At 41.0% G+C, this 15,179-nt stretch overlaps 1 protein-coding gene across 1 annotated transcript in view; it reads left to right on the top strand.

Moving 5' to 3' along the window:
* The window catches only part of kif6 (kinesin family member 6), a 114,248-nt gene extending 109,389 nt beyond the window's left edge, over nt 1–4,859 (top strand). Inside the window, exons 20-23 of the mRNA XM_062041775.1 lie at nt 1,756–1,845; nt 1,920–1,991; nt 3,218–3,333; nt 3,869–4,859. Coding sequence (XP_061897759.1) covers nt 1,756–1,845; nt 1,920–1,991; nt 3,218–3,333; nt 3,869–3,885 — 295 coding nt within the window. The 3' untranslated portion in view covers nt 3,886–4,859. The remainder of the gene's footprint in view (nt 1–1,755; nt 1,846–1,919; nt 1,992–3,217; nt 3,334–3,868) is intronic.
* The last annotated feature ends 10,320 nt before the right edge of the window (nt 4,860–15,179 follow it).

Raw genomic sequence — 15,179 nt, forward strand, 5'->3', positions numbered from 1 at the left:
GCAAAAGCCATTTATCAACAAAACCCAGAAATGCAGCCGGCTTCGCTGAGCCTGAGCTCATCTAAGATGGACTGATGCAAAATGTAAAAGTGTTTTGTTTTTTGGAAACTGTGGACGTTGTGTCCTCCGGAACAAAGAGGAAAAGAACCATCCGTATTATTCTAGGCGCAAAGTTCAAAAGCCAGCATCTGTTATGGTATGGGGGTGTATTAGTGGCCAAGGCATGGGTAACTTACATCTCTGAAGGTACCATTAATGCTGAAAGGTACATACAGGTTTTGGAGCAACATATGTTGCCATCCAAGCAACGTTATCATGGACGCCCCTGCTTATTTCAGCAAGACAATGCCAAGCCACGTGTTAAAACAGTGTGGCTTCATAGTAAAAGCAAACACTTGGAACTTTTTTGAATTGGGACAGCCTTCGTGCACCGCGATGACATCAGCACCCCACAAATGCGCACTGCGAAGGATGCAACTGCCTAATTGAGACACAGCTCTATTAACTGGCGTTTTGTTTCACAATAATATGCAAAACCAACTAATCTTACCTATTGGTAATTGTTGTTGTGTATTTAGGATCTGCATGAGTCCCAAAAATGTTAGTGTGTCCGCCATTGTAGTCAGCGCCATAGTCAATAAACTCATTTTTTTCTCTATCCTTTTGTCGTGGGATATTAAGCCTACGCTGTTGCCATTTCTAATAGAAATTAGCATACAGTTGCAACTTACTGTATATCTGTCAGAAGACGCTGCCGAAGTGAGCCTCGTAAACAAAACGCCGCATCCTGAAAAAACGGTCAGAAAGCATCTTGAAAATGGTCTGTAAAACATAACCTATGCAACAGTTTGACCAAAAAACACCATTACATGTTATCTACAACATGTAGAAAAAAAAATCATAATATGACCCCCTTATGCGCCTTATAATTTAGTGCGCCTTTTGTATAAAAATAGACCTGCTCATCGGGAGTGCGCCTTTTGTATAAAAATTGACCTGCTCATCGGCAGTGCGCCTTTTGTATAAAAATAGACCTGCTCATCGGGAGTGCGCCTTTTGTATAAAAATAGACCTGCTCATCGGCAGTGCGCCTTATAATCTGGTGCACCCTATGGTCGGAAAAATACAGTAATTGATCAATAAAAAGGTCAAATACGCATGTAATTAACATCACTTTTATCATTTTTGAAGATTCTTGTTTGTGGATTTGCCACGAAAACGACGCTGTCATAATTTGTTAAAAGTTCTGTCTTGAATTCAATCGTGTTTCTCAATAGTGGCGCAAATTGGCAGCCATGTTCCCGTCAGTCTATCCCAGGACAGCTGTGGCTAATGATATAGCTTACCACCACCAACATGCTATGACTCTGGAGTGAATGAATAATGGGTTCTCAGTGTAACGCACTTTAGGTCAGGAGAAAAATATAAATCTAATCCATTGTTATTTTTGGCAAAGTGCTAGCATTTGTAACTTTCCTTGGCTCCATATTTGCTTATTGCGCAGTCATACTAAATTATAAAAAAGCACAGAGAGACCAACACATAAAATTATTTGTTCTGGCACTGGATTCTGTGTAATTATAAACGGACTAATTTGTCACGCACAATTTTTTTTTGCTGTATAAATAACTTACGCAGCAATTAAAAATGTAGGCAAATTTTTGGCGGAAGTTTCCATCTAATACCTACCCATTCAAAAATGTATACGAGGTACCACTGAATAAACATTAATGTGCCCTCTTGTGGTTCAAACAGATACACACCAGCCATACCGGGACTTCAGACCACTGTCAGACCTGGCCCAGCAGACAAAGACTGTTCAAGTTCTTCGGGTCAGGACTTCAGGTTGTTGCTCTGATTTTCTATTTTAACACTTGTGCTTATTTATGGTATTCATGCAATATCACTTTTCATTTTAGAATTCCCAAGGCAGCATGGCCTGATAAAACACAGGAGGACGTGTCTGAATTCGCTCCTTCGTCAGAGTGGAGGTAAAAGATAGACTAACCTGGCAACCAACTTACGAAAAAACAAATACATTTTTTTAAATATACTTATAATAACAGTACATTTTATTTATTCAGTACTTTCAACAAACAGACTTTATATTCATCGGATGGCGTGGCGAAGTTGGTAGAGTGGCCGTGCCAGCAATCGGAGGGTTGCTTGTTACTGGGGTTCAATCCCCACCTTCTACCATCCTAGTCACGTCCGTTGTGTCCTTGGGCAAGACATTTCACCCTTGCTCCTGATGGGTGCTGGTTAGCGCCTTGCATGGCAGCTCCCGCCATCAGTGTGTGAATGTGTGTGTGAATGGGTGAATGTGGAAATACTGTCAAAGCGCTTTGAGTACCTTGAAGGTATAAAATAAATTAATATTTTTTTCCTAAAAGGGTTTTTTACATGTTAATTTTTTACATCTTTATTTTTAATTCTTTCATGTATCAACGATACGTTAAGAAATAATTTTAGCCCAACAGGATAGCCATAGGATGGAAAAAGTCCTTAGGGAGTTATTGTCAGAGTGTATAAACAATTTTGATTCATATTTTTTTCTACTTCTTTTGCTTGGGTCTCTTACTGGGGTCATGAAAAAAGAAAAAAGAAGTCATCCTTTGAATGCCCATTGGAACTTATGTCAGTTACTATGTTATTTTGAAGAATTTGCATAAAATTAGTACAGTATACAGGTATGTTAAAGGGCTGGAGTACTGGTGTAAAGATCAGGCCTGAATATACTGTACATACGATTAGTAATACAACTAATTTGCATTTTATTTATCGTGGCAGTGATAAGAGTGCTTGGAAATGTACACTCACGAACAGACACACTCAACTAGCATGCAAAGTGCCAATCAGGAGAAACTACAGATTCATTGTCTTGCTCCAAGTGTTGACAGCCACTAGAGTGCCATTTGCACCCAAAGCCATGCTGCACAGGGGGCTACTGATCATAACAATGGAAACCGTCCTGGTGAAAGCAGCGTCTGCATCACATACGTCTGTGCTTGCCAAGAATTTGTCATTGATAGTTCTACCAAAGTTTTCTGTAGAAATGGCATCATATACTGTATACAGGTTATACATTTGGTACAAGAACAATAGGTATAACAAAAACCACACACATGTACAACGTCTTAAATTACTGGATGTTGCACTCTATACAGAATAAACTGTATGTGTTTGTCAAGCCGCATTAAGTGGGTTTGTGTTTTAGATCCCTTTCCAAATCTTCACCGTCACTCTTTTCTATCCCACTGACTGGAGACCACCAGGCTGATGCAGATATCCTGGCCTTCATTAGAGCTCGGCAAAACCTCCTCAACAGAGCAGGTAACACACGCAATAATACACCACTTGTTTCACAGTCAACACTCCCCTCTAGTGGGAGCAGGTATGAGTCCTCACTGTAGTCAGTTCTATATTTTTGATACATACAATATGTAGTCTACCATCTCGAAGTCAGATTATATGTTACTAGTATACAAAATATCAAGCTGTGCACACTTTTCAAGTTTTGTGTGTCATCCTCCACACTGGCCTTTGTGTAGCTGCTTGCTTTGGCAGACGTTAAAGTGAATTTGCATGTCTTGTGGTTCCAGAAAGGCTGAGCTCATATAAACAGCAAGACTAGTGGCCTAGTGTGTGAGGACATCAGACAAAAAAGTCAAATTTAGAATGACATTTGCTATCAGATATCCATGCTACCACTCATGATCCACTTCTTTCGGGACAGATCTTTTCGTGCATTTTTACTGTTCGATAACCTCTCTATTAGCTCTAAAACTCCTCCTAAGTCACAAATGACATGTTTTCAAATGTTGTCTTTATGATTTCCCAATTTTATTTTTTTTCCTGTGAATTACAGGTGCTCCTCAACAATAACGTCAATGGGCCCTTCCAATGCATGTGCTGTTTGTCCATATATGTACACATCTTGGACATTGTAGATGTTATGTTGTTTAATGATGGAGAACAACAACTGGGTCCAAATCATACTTAAGGCCTCTGCCATCACACATCCTGCCAGAGATGCCACTTCTGTAACCATAAGCAGCAGCCTAGTATAAATCAAACTGTGTCATCCATTTGATCTGAACAAATGTTGTTTTAAGATATCAGAGGCAGGACAACAAGCGGAAGCCAGCTGGCTCCTTTAATGCTGTGAGTCATCGCTTCTTCAAAGTTTGCATGTGCACAAACAACACTGCATTTCATTTTACTGTCGAATTTGAGCATTTTACATGTGGCACACTGTCACAGGCTATAAATATAAATTGTTCTGAATATATGTGCAGTAAAAAAGGTATTTTTATATCCCCCTCTGCAGCATTGCATAACGGATACTGTAAATACATTGTCTACTAGGATTTTTTTCAAACAACAGCTGCAACCACAATAATAAACATATTGTTGAATCTTTGCAAAATTTAAGTATGGCTCCAAAGGTTTCGTTGCATATAATGGTTGTTTTATCAAACTACAAAGACGAGCAACACGAACTGCAATAACCAGCCCTGTGCATAGAACCCCACTATGTTTGTGACAGGTATGAACTACCCCTAGTTGTGCTATTTATCCTTTCACTTTACTGCAGTAATGCACATTCCACCCCACCAATGCAGATCCATCCCGTGCTGCTCTTTCTGAGCTCCTGACTGCATCACTGCGTCTGTCAGCATCTGCATGTCATCAAGTGGAACTATCTAGTCCCCTCAGAGCCATCACTGCACGCCCACCTCTAAAAGAATGAGCAAGCATATGCAACCTATTTGCATGGCTTTGCATTGATTTGTTTGGCAGATGACAAGCAGCTGCTGGAATTTGCATCCTGCCTGAGTTGCCTTGGAGAAAATCTTCTTGAAGTAAGTCAACACATTGGTTTAATTTGTTTTGATTGTTTTCTTCAAGACGTGCATGATCTAAGTGACATTTTTTTAATGGTTTTTTAGAAAAAAAAATTAGTAACTATATTTTTACATCTTATTCAATAAAATCATAATATACGTAGTATACACATTTTATGCGCAAAACAGTAGATTTGAAAATGCAGATATGGCATTTGTTTGTCGATAAAAAATTACAATAACATATTTTGGTAAATACCCATGCTGTTAATTTAGGGGATGCATTTGTTAAGAATTGTACCTTACCGCAACCTTTAAAAAATAAATACGACAAATAGAACAAATAAAACATTTGAATCTTGTTGTCCATTATATTATTTTATTTTTGTAATTGTATTTATTTTTGTATTAAATTTAATTTTGAAGTTATGTGTGTAATAGGTTACTGAAAAAAATTAATTCACATCCGAATCACAATTGTTATTTATTACAATTCTAAATCGGTGCATAATTTAAATCGATTTGAAAAAAAAAAAAACTCTATTTTTTTATTTTTTTATTTTTTTATTTTTTTATTTTATTTTATTTTTTTAATGTCCTGCCCAGCTTCTCGGGCAAATCATATAGCAGATGTAGATGCCCATATCGGCTGTTCAGATTTACTTTACAAAAGAGAAGTGTAGGATACTTCTCTTGTTGCCTTACTTGTATTTTGACTTTATTAAATGTATTTATATTATCATTTGGTGCAGCCGGGCCGGAGCAGGAGGGGATAGAAAGAGAGAAAAAGGAAGACAGAGGGGGGAATTGTGGGGACAAGAGGGGGATTAGACAGAGAGACAAAAACAACAACAGCAAACACAACAACAACAACAACAGAGCAACATCAGCAAATACGACATGTACAAATATGATGGTAAAAGTAATAGCAAATAAGCAGTTAGCGAAAATTTAAAAAAAAATACAGAACTGAGCATTATTACACTAAAAATGGAGCAATATGAATACCAATAGAAATAGTGCTATTGATAATAAACAATACCAGTACTTTACCTTTATTATCAACAATACAATTGTTCAAATGCAACAATACATATACGTAATGATAACTTGAGATACGAAAGAATGCAGAAAAATGGAGGGGAAGAAAGAGAAGCAACCTTAACCTTGTAGATTGTTATAGTAACAATAGGTTAAGTTTTGTCAGTGTGCCATGTGTTATACCCAGTTTACCCTAGGGCAACAACGTTAATATATGTTTGATGAAACGTGATTATGTGCATGAGTGTATGTGTGCATATGTACTTGAATATGTACAGTATGTGTATATGTGTGCTTGTACAGTGAATGTATATGTACAGTATGTGTATATGTGTGTACAGCGAATGTATATGTACAGTATGTGTATACAGTATGTGTGTTTGAACAGTGAATGTATATGTACAGTATGTGTAAATGTGTGTTTGTACAGTGAATGCATATGTACAGTATATGTATGTGTGTGTTTGTACAGTGAATGTATGTGTAGGATGTGTATGTGTGTGTTTGTACAGTGAATGTATATGTACAGTATGTGTATATGTATGTTTTTACAGTGAATGTATATGTACAGTATGTGTATACAGTATGTTTGTATAATGAATGTGCCTGTGGATGTACGAACTCTGAGTGTGTAAATATGTACTGTATTTATTTGTATATGTATGTGGGAGCGTAGGTACCTATGTATGTCTGTATGTATGTGTGTGAGTATATGTGAATTTGCATGTACAATACATTTGACTTCCAGTGCGTGCGGGAGCCAGAGTACGGCCCCAGCCTCCCCGAGAACCCATCCCACAAACAGTAGGTGTGGTGCCCAGGGAACCAGGGGCCACCACCCCCACGCAGCCAAGCCGGACAGCGACAGGAACCCCAGAGCCTGGCCCACCGTGCCGCCCACAAGGGCCAGCAGCAGGCCGCAGACAGACGCACCCGGCAGAGGACAAGGCACGAGAAAAACAGGGGGAAGCCAGACCCCAAGCCAGCGAGAGACCACACCCCACATGGACAGAAAGGCGGGACGCCCCGCCCGAGGGGCCCGGAGACCCCCCGCAACCGGACGGGAAGACCGCCCCTGCCCCACCGGCAACAGGGCCCCCACGCCCCCCCCCCCCACCCCCCACCCCCGGAGAGCGCGGCGAGGCCAGCCCACGGCCACCCCACCCAAGCCGGCCGCCACAGGACCACCCAGCACGGGGCCACAGGAACCACCCACCCCACCCGCAGGGACCCCAACGATGGAGATGGAACAACCAGCAACCGCCCCGCCGAGTCCCCCTCCTGAGGTAGGGGAATAAATAAATAAATACATAATAATAATAATAATAATAATAATATTAATAAAATATTTTTTTTTTTTTAAATGGGAAAAAAAAAAAATAATAAATAAATAAATAGTTAAATCTATTTATAAAAAATAAATAAATAAATAAATAAAAAAAGAATTAAAAGAAGATCACAGACATGCTGACACACAAGGTCGCTACCCCAACAACTGGCCGACTCGCAGCACCTCGGAATAGCCTGCAGCACCAAGCCACCACAGTAGACACAGGGACCAGACCCAGCAGGCCCCAACCAAGACGGGCACCCGGAAGGGATGGACGGCGGGACCCAGGAGCTCCAGACACGCAGTCCGGATGCAGTAGCCTGAGGCGCCGACCCCCACCCGACAGGCAGGCCCAGAACGTACCCCCAGAAATATACATACATATATATATATACATACACATAAACATACACATGTACACATACACACACATACACATGCATACACATACACATATATATACATACATACACACACACACATACACATACATATACACAGTTTGTCAGCCCCGACAACCACCACGCGCGCGCGCTGCCACCAGTCACAACATCAGCCACCCCCCTGCACCAGACCCAGCAGCCACGGGCGCCCACACCACAAACAAACGGCAGCAGAAACAGCAGCCCCAACACCCACAGACAGCCAGCACCACCCAATCAAATCAAAGCGATCAAAAAAAAAACCGCGACCGGCAACCACACGCCAACAGGATCACAGATACCAGCCAGCGCCAGCCCGCCAGCAAGCCCAAACGCCAACACGCAAACAAGAGACACCAACCCCCCCCCCCCCCCGCCAAAAGACCCCACCACCCCAACCCAAACCCGCACAAACACACCACCGCCCAAACAACCGAGACACAGTATCCAGACCAGACACGGGCGCCGCGCCGCCACCACATCAAGTCGCCAATAGAGACCCCACAGCGCAAGGTCGGGCCACACGGGCACGGACCCCACCCAACAGGAAGCGAGACCCGCGCGACGCCACACACAAATAAATAGTAAGATTAAACAAAAATAACAATAATTTTAAAAAAGAAAATACTTTAAAGGTCATCTCCGTGCTTACTTGCTGTTGAATGTGTAATGCGTCAGCAGCCAACATGAGCTTTTGTGAACTGTATGTAACCTGATTTGAAAAGGTTTTATTGTGATTATGCCAAATAATATATTGCAAGAATCATGTTGAATCAGGAATCAATTCTGAATCATGTTGTTGAAAGATTTACATCCCTGATATATACATATACACATCAATATTTGTTTAAATAAAATGTAATTATTACATAGGTATACATTTTTGCGTTAACATTAATAGACATATTACTTGAGCTTTTTCAGTCTCATCACCTTCCTTCACCAATTAATGGGACAAAATCACTTTGTTCTACTGCCTCATTGTTTTATTTATCTCTCTCTAGCTGCCTTCTGTCTCTACTATGTCTTTCTAGCTCAACCCAACTGGTCGAGACAGAAGGCCACACCAGTTCGAGGTATCTTTCCGAGAGTGAGTTTTTCCTTTCCTATGTCGTATGCTCATCTGGGGTTCAGTTGGTTCTCTTTAATGTACAAGAAGTGTGCTTCATGCTTAATTGACATTACTTATCTTGTGAATTGAAATAGAAATAAAGTTGACTTGACTAATGAAGCATCCATTCAGGGAAAAATGTCTAAAATGGCAAAGCTAATGCAATGCATCACATCGATCACTTGATTACAGTTGAGATTAGGGTTGTACGGTATAGCCGTTCTAATAATTGAAAACGGTAATATGCTGCCTTTGAAAAATACAGGTAAAATGCATAATTACTACAATAAATACTACTCACTTAATAAACGTAATAACATCAACACCTTCAAATATGGCCAAAATGGGCATTGGATGCTTGGCAAAATATAGCCCTTAGTAAAAACTAGTTTAAAAAAAACACTGGTCACTCAATTTTGATTAACTCTGTAGGAACGCTATTAACTTACTGTTTATTTATAATAAGAAAAACCCTAAAGTCTTATTTGACACTATTGAAAATCATGTTGCACCTCCATCTCCTCAGGGGGCCTGTGTACACCAGTGATGTGCGGTGAGGTTCATGACTGGTGAGGCACTGACTTCATCACAGTCAGATTTACAAACATATGAACCCTAAAGAGTATCTTATTCACCATTTGATTGGCAGCAGTTAACGGGTTATATTTAAAAGCTCATACCAGCATTCTTCCCTGCTTGGCACTCAGCATCAAGGGTTGGAATTGGGGGTTAAATCACCAAATATTATTCGCGGGCGCGGCGCCACTGCTGCCCACTGCTCTCCTCACCTCCCAGGGGGTGAACAAGGAGATGGTTCAAATGCAGAGGACAAATTTCACCACACCTAGTGTGTGTGTGACAATCATTGGTACTTTAACTTAACTTTAACTTTATACATACAAACTGTAGCACACAAAAAGCACATTTAATTAAAAAAAAAAACTTTATTATGGTCTTACCTTTACTTATAAATGAAGTCCATGCGCCGCTGTTGCGCTGGATTAATGCACCCCCTGACGGGAGTATTATATCAACTAAAGCCCACACTTAAACTTTCCACGTGCAAGATTGAATCTATTTAAAAAAGTTATTTAATAAGAAGCCTAAAAGTGGAAAAACAATAATGTTCGTGTTGGAGGAGTTGTGAATGAATGAAATATGAAATCCGTGCTGCAGTCTGCAGGTGTACCTAATGTTGTGGCCCTGTGGTCATTCACAACTCCTCCAACACGAACATTATTGTTTTTGCACTTTTTGGCTTCTTATTAAATAACTTTTTTAAATAGTGTAACCGAGGGTTTATAAATGTCGCCTATACTGTATGAAACTACAAAATAATAAACACGGAGGCTCCAGTTTACACGAGGACCACTTTATTTACCTTCTTTCAAAAACCTCCGCTCCACTCCAACGTGTCATCACTTCCGCTCTTAGCGCCTTCAAAATAAGAGCGCAAGGCATATACTGTATAACAGCGTATAACAGGAATTTAAAGGCCTACTGAAACCCACTACTACCAACCACGCAGTTTATATATCAATGATGAAATCTTAACATTGCAACACATGCCAATACGGCCGGGTTAACTTATAAAGTGCAATTTTAAAATTCCCGCCACACTTCCGGTTGAAAAACTCCTTTGGATATGATTTATGCGCGTGACGTCACAAAAGCAACGGAAGTGGTTGGACCCCGTCGGACCCGATAGAAAAGCCTCTTGTTTTCTTCGACAAAATTCCACAGTATTCTGGACATCTGTGTTGGTGAATCTTTTGCAATTTGTTTAATGGACAATGGAGACTGCAAATAAAAAAGTTGTAGGTGCGATCGGTGGAGCGGCGGACTACAGCAACACCAACACCAGGAGGTTGTGTTGTGTTTTGAGCAGGATAGCAGACGCACTACGGTGAGTCTAGCTTTGGCTTCCAAACATTTGATCGCTTGCCCGTACGTGCGTGTCGATATGTGCATGTCACGTACGTAACTTTGGGGAAATATATGTTTCTTGCTGACTCTGATGGCGGCCGGGGTGTCGTCAAAAGCGTACAACGCCCGCCGCCGCATCTAAGTTAGCTTCTGTTTTTTAGCTTCGCCAAGCTGAATATTATTAATCGTGTATTTACATGTTCATGGTTTAATAGTATTATTGATCTTCTGTCTATCCATCCAGTCAGGGTTTTTTTTAATTTAGTTTCTATCTGCATTTGAGACTGATGCTATCACGTTGGCTACGTAGCTAGGTTAGCTTCTATTTTTTTAGCTTCGCAAAGCTGAATATTATTAATCGTGTATTTACATGTTCAGTCACTGTGAATGTCCATTTCGCGTTCTCGGCTCTCATTTTCAGGAGGATATAGTATCTGAGATGGTTTAAAATACAAATCTGTGATACACAATAGAAAAAGGAGAGAGTGTGGAATCCAATGAGCCAGCTTGTACCTAAGTTACGGTCAGAGCGAAAAAAGATACGTCCATAACTGCCTCTCAAGTCCTTCACTGTAACGTTCCTCATCTACGAATCTTTCATCCCCGCTCAAATTAATGGGGTAATCGTCACTTTCTCGGTCCGAATCTCTCTCGCTCCATTGTAAACAACGGGGAATTGTGAGGAATACTAGCTCCTGTGACGTCACGCTACTTCCGGTACAGGCAAGGCTTTTTTTATCAGCGAGCAAAAGTTGCGAACTTTATCGCCGATTTTCTCTACTAAATCCTTTCAGCAAAAATATGGCAATATCGCGAAATGATCAAGTATGACACATAGAATGGATCTGCTATTCCCGTTTGAATAAAAAAATGTCATTTCAGTAGGCCTTTAACATCACAAAGAGGAAAGCCCATGAAAAAAGGTTAAAATAGATTCAATCTTGCACGTGGAAAGTTTAAGTGTGGGCTTTAGTTGATATAACATGCACCACCCCCCTCCCCCCGTTTTCTACGGCGGGGGTGCATTAACCGGCCCAAGGAGGCGGGCCACTGCGAGCCTCAGCCAGTGTGTCTTCGCAGCAGTTTTAAGAAATACGTTACACACATACAGTTGTTGACAAAATACACTGTACATTATATACCTCAGCTAACTAAACTATGGAAATGTATAATATAGTTCATATAGCAATACGGTCTCACTGCACAGCAGGCCAGCAGTTAGCCGAGTCCGCAATCCATGATGAGGCACAAGTGCCTCAACTGGCTGCTGTTCACCGCACCGTCTCTTCTCAGTATTTGAACGGCAAATGTGAAAATTCAGCGATTTTGAATAAAAATAATCTAAAACTGGTGAAGTTAAATGGAAAATAACTTTATAGTATAATCACTGGATACATATTGGGCCAGATGGCGGCGCATGGCTATGCTGCGGCTCGCTAACGCTCTTGGGAGTGTAGAGCGATTTGGCAAAAAACACCCGACATTTCTGTCAATTTCATGGCTGGCTCAAAGCGTGAACACTCTGTGATCACATACGACCGACAGACAATTCTGGATGTGGATGGATCGGGTCGTTATAGACTGAAAGATGCATGTACGGTGGACCTCCTCGCTAGCATGGGAATACTTCGCGGGCTACACCGAGCGGCCTTTGTAGCAGCGGAGTCAAGTGCTAGCGGTGACCGCCAATGGAGACGACGTAAGCGGTGCGAGCGGAAGCAGAAGCGGGGATGCCAAACGGGGCTAACAACATAGAGAAAAGCTAACCAAAGAAGCGTGGAGTCTCCGGGTAAGAAGCCATTTAAACTAGAACTAGCCGGCGTCTGGCTGGATAATCCCTGCACACATAGCAATTCTCTTAGAATAAAACACAACTCACATAATGTTTTTTCTTTTGTGACCGTGTCAGAGGCAGACATACATTGTACTGAGGTAGCTAACTATGATGCGTTCAGTTTATCGCAACATCAAGCAAACAATCTAAATATCTCCGTCGTATCAATTCCTAGATATGGTCGAAACTATTTAAAGTGCACTACGCATAATAAACGCAACATTATTAATATTGCTACTTCGGATAATTTCAACAAACAATCCTCAAAACAGTCCACTACCTATAATATGGGCTTTTTAAACATAAGATCATTATCTTCCAAAACGTTATTAGTTAATGAAGTCATTAGAGACAACAAACTTGACGTCGTTGGTCTCGCCGAGACCTGGCTCAAACCAGACGATTTTTTTGCGCTAAATGAGGCATCTCCTCCTAACTATACCAATACACATGTTGCCCGACCTCTTAAAAGGGGAGGGGGTGTCGCACTAATATACAATGAAAACTATAATCTTACACCTAACCTAAATAATAAATATAACTCGTTTGAGGTGCTCACTCTGAGGTTTGTCACACCGCTGCCTCTCCACATGGGCCCTATTCGGACTTCATCAGTGAATTCTCAGAGTTTGTTGCTGATCTAGTGATGCACGCCGACAATATAATCATAATGGGGGACTTTAATATCCATATGAATACCCCATCGGACCCTCCATGCGTGGCGCTCCAGACTATAATTGATAGCTGTGGTCTTGCACAAATAATAAATGAACCCACGCATCGCAACGGTAATACGATAGATCTAGTGCTTGTCAGGGGTGTCACCACCTCTAAAGTTACGATACTCCCGTACACTAAAATAATGTCCGATCATTACATTATAAAATTCGAAGTTCTGACTCATTGTCAACAAACTAATAATAATAATAATAACTACTATAGCAGCCGCAACATTAATGCTGCCACAACGACGACTCTTACTGACCTACTGCCTTCGGTAATGGCACCATTCCCAAATTATGTGGGCTCTATTGATAACCTCACTAACAACTTTAATGACGCCCTGCGCGACACCATTGATAGTGTAGCACCGCTAAAGCTAAAAAGGGCCCCTAAAAGGCGTACCCCATGGTTTACAGAAGAAACTAAAGCCCAGAAATTATCATGTAGAAAGCTGGAACGCAAATGGCGTGCGACTAAACTTGAGGTTTTCCATCAAGCATGGTGTGATAGTTTAATAACTTATAAACGCATGCTCACCTCAGCTAAAGCTAAATATTACTCAAATCTCATCCACCTCAACAAAATTGACCCTAAATTTCTGTTTAGTACAGTAGCATCGCTAACCCAACAAGGGACTCCTCCCAGTAGCTCCACCCACTCAGCAGATGACTTTATGAATTTCTTTAATAAGAAAATTGAAGTCATTAGAAAAGAGATTAAAGACAATGCATCTCGGCTACAACTGGGTTTTATTAACACAAATACGACTGTATATACGACGGATACCGCCCTCCAAAATAGTTTCTCTCTCTTTGATGAAATAACATTGGAGGAATTGTCAAAATGTGTAAATGGGACGAAACAAACAACATGTTTACTTGACCCAATTCCTGGGAAACTTATCAAGGAGCTTTTTGTATTATTAGGTCCATCAGTGTTAAATATTATAAACTTATCACTTTCCTCTGGCACTGTTCCCCTAGCATTCAAAAAAGTGGTTATTCATCCTCTACTCAAAAGACCTAACCTTGATCCTGATCTCCTGGTAAACTACCGGCCGGTGTCCCACCTTCCGTTTATCTCGAAAATCCTCGAAAAAATTGTAGCACAGCAGCTAAATGAACACTTAGCGTCTAACAATCTCTGTGAACCTTTTCAGTCCGGTTTCAGGGCAAATCACTCTACGGAGACAGCCCTCGCAAAAATGACTAATGATCTATTGCTAACGATGGATTCTGATGCTTCATCTATGTTGCTGCTTCTTGATCTTAGCGCCGCTTTCGATACTGTTGATCATAATATTTATTAGAGCGTATCAAAACGCGTATTGGGATGACAGACTTAGCCTTGTCTTGGTTTAACTCTTATCTTACTGACAGGATGCAGTGTGTCTCCCATAACATTGTGACCTCGGACTATGTTAAGGTAACGTGCGGAGTTCCCCAGGGTTCGGTTCTTGGCCCTGCACTCTTTAGTATTTACATGCTGCCGCTAGGTGACATCATACGCAAATACGGTGTTAGCTTTCACTGTTATGCTGATGACACCCAACTCTGCATGCCCCTAAAGCTGACCAACACGCCGGATTGTAGTCAGCTGGAGGCGTGTGTTAATGAAATTAAACAATGGATGTCCGCTAACTTTTTGCAACTCAACGCTAAGAATACGGAAATGCTGATTATCGGTCCTGCTCAACACCGACATCTATTTAATAATACCACCTTAACATTTGACAACCAAACAATTAAACAAGGCGACTCGGTAAAGAATCTGGGTATTATCTTCGACCCAACTCTCTCGTTTGAGTCGCACATTAAGAGTGTTACTAAAACGGCCTTCTTTCATCTCCGTAATATCGCTAAAATTCATTCCATTTTGTCCACAAGCGATGCTGAGATCATTATCCATGCGTTCGTTACATCTCGTCTTGATTACTGTAACGTTT

This window comes from Entelurus aequoreus, linkage group LG03 (assembly GCF_033978785.1).
Source record: "Entelurus aequoreus isolate RoL-2023_Sb linkage group LG03, RoL_Eaeq_v1.1, whole genome shotgun sequence".
NCBI lineage: Eukaryota > Metazoa > Chordata > Actinopteri > Syngnathiformes > Syngnathidae > Entelurus > Entelurus aequoreus.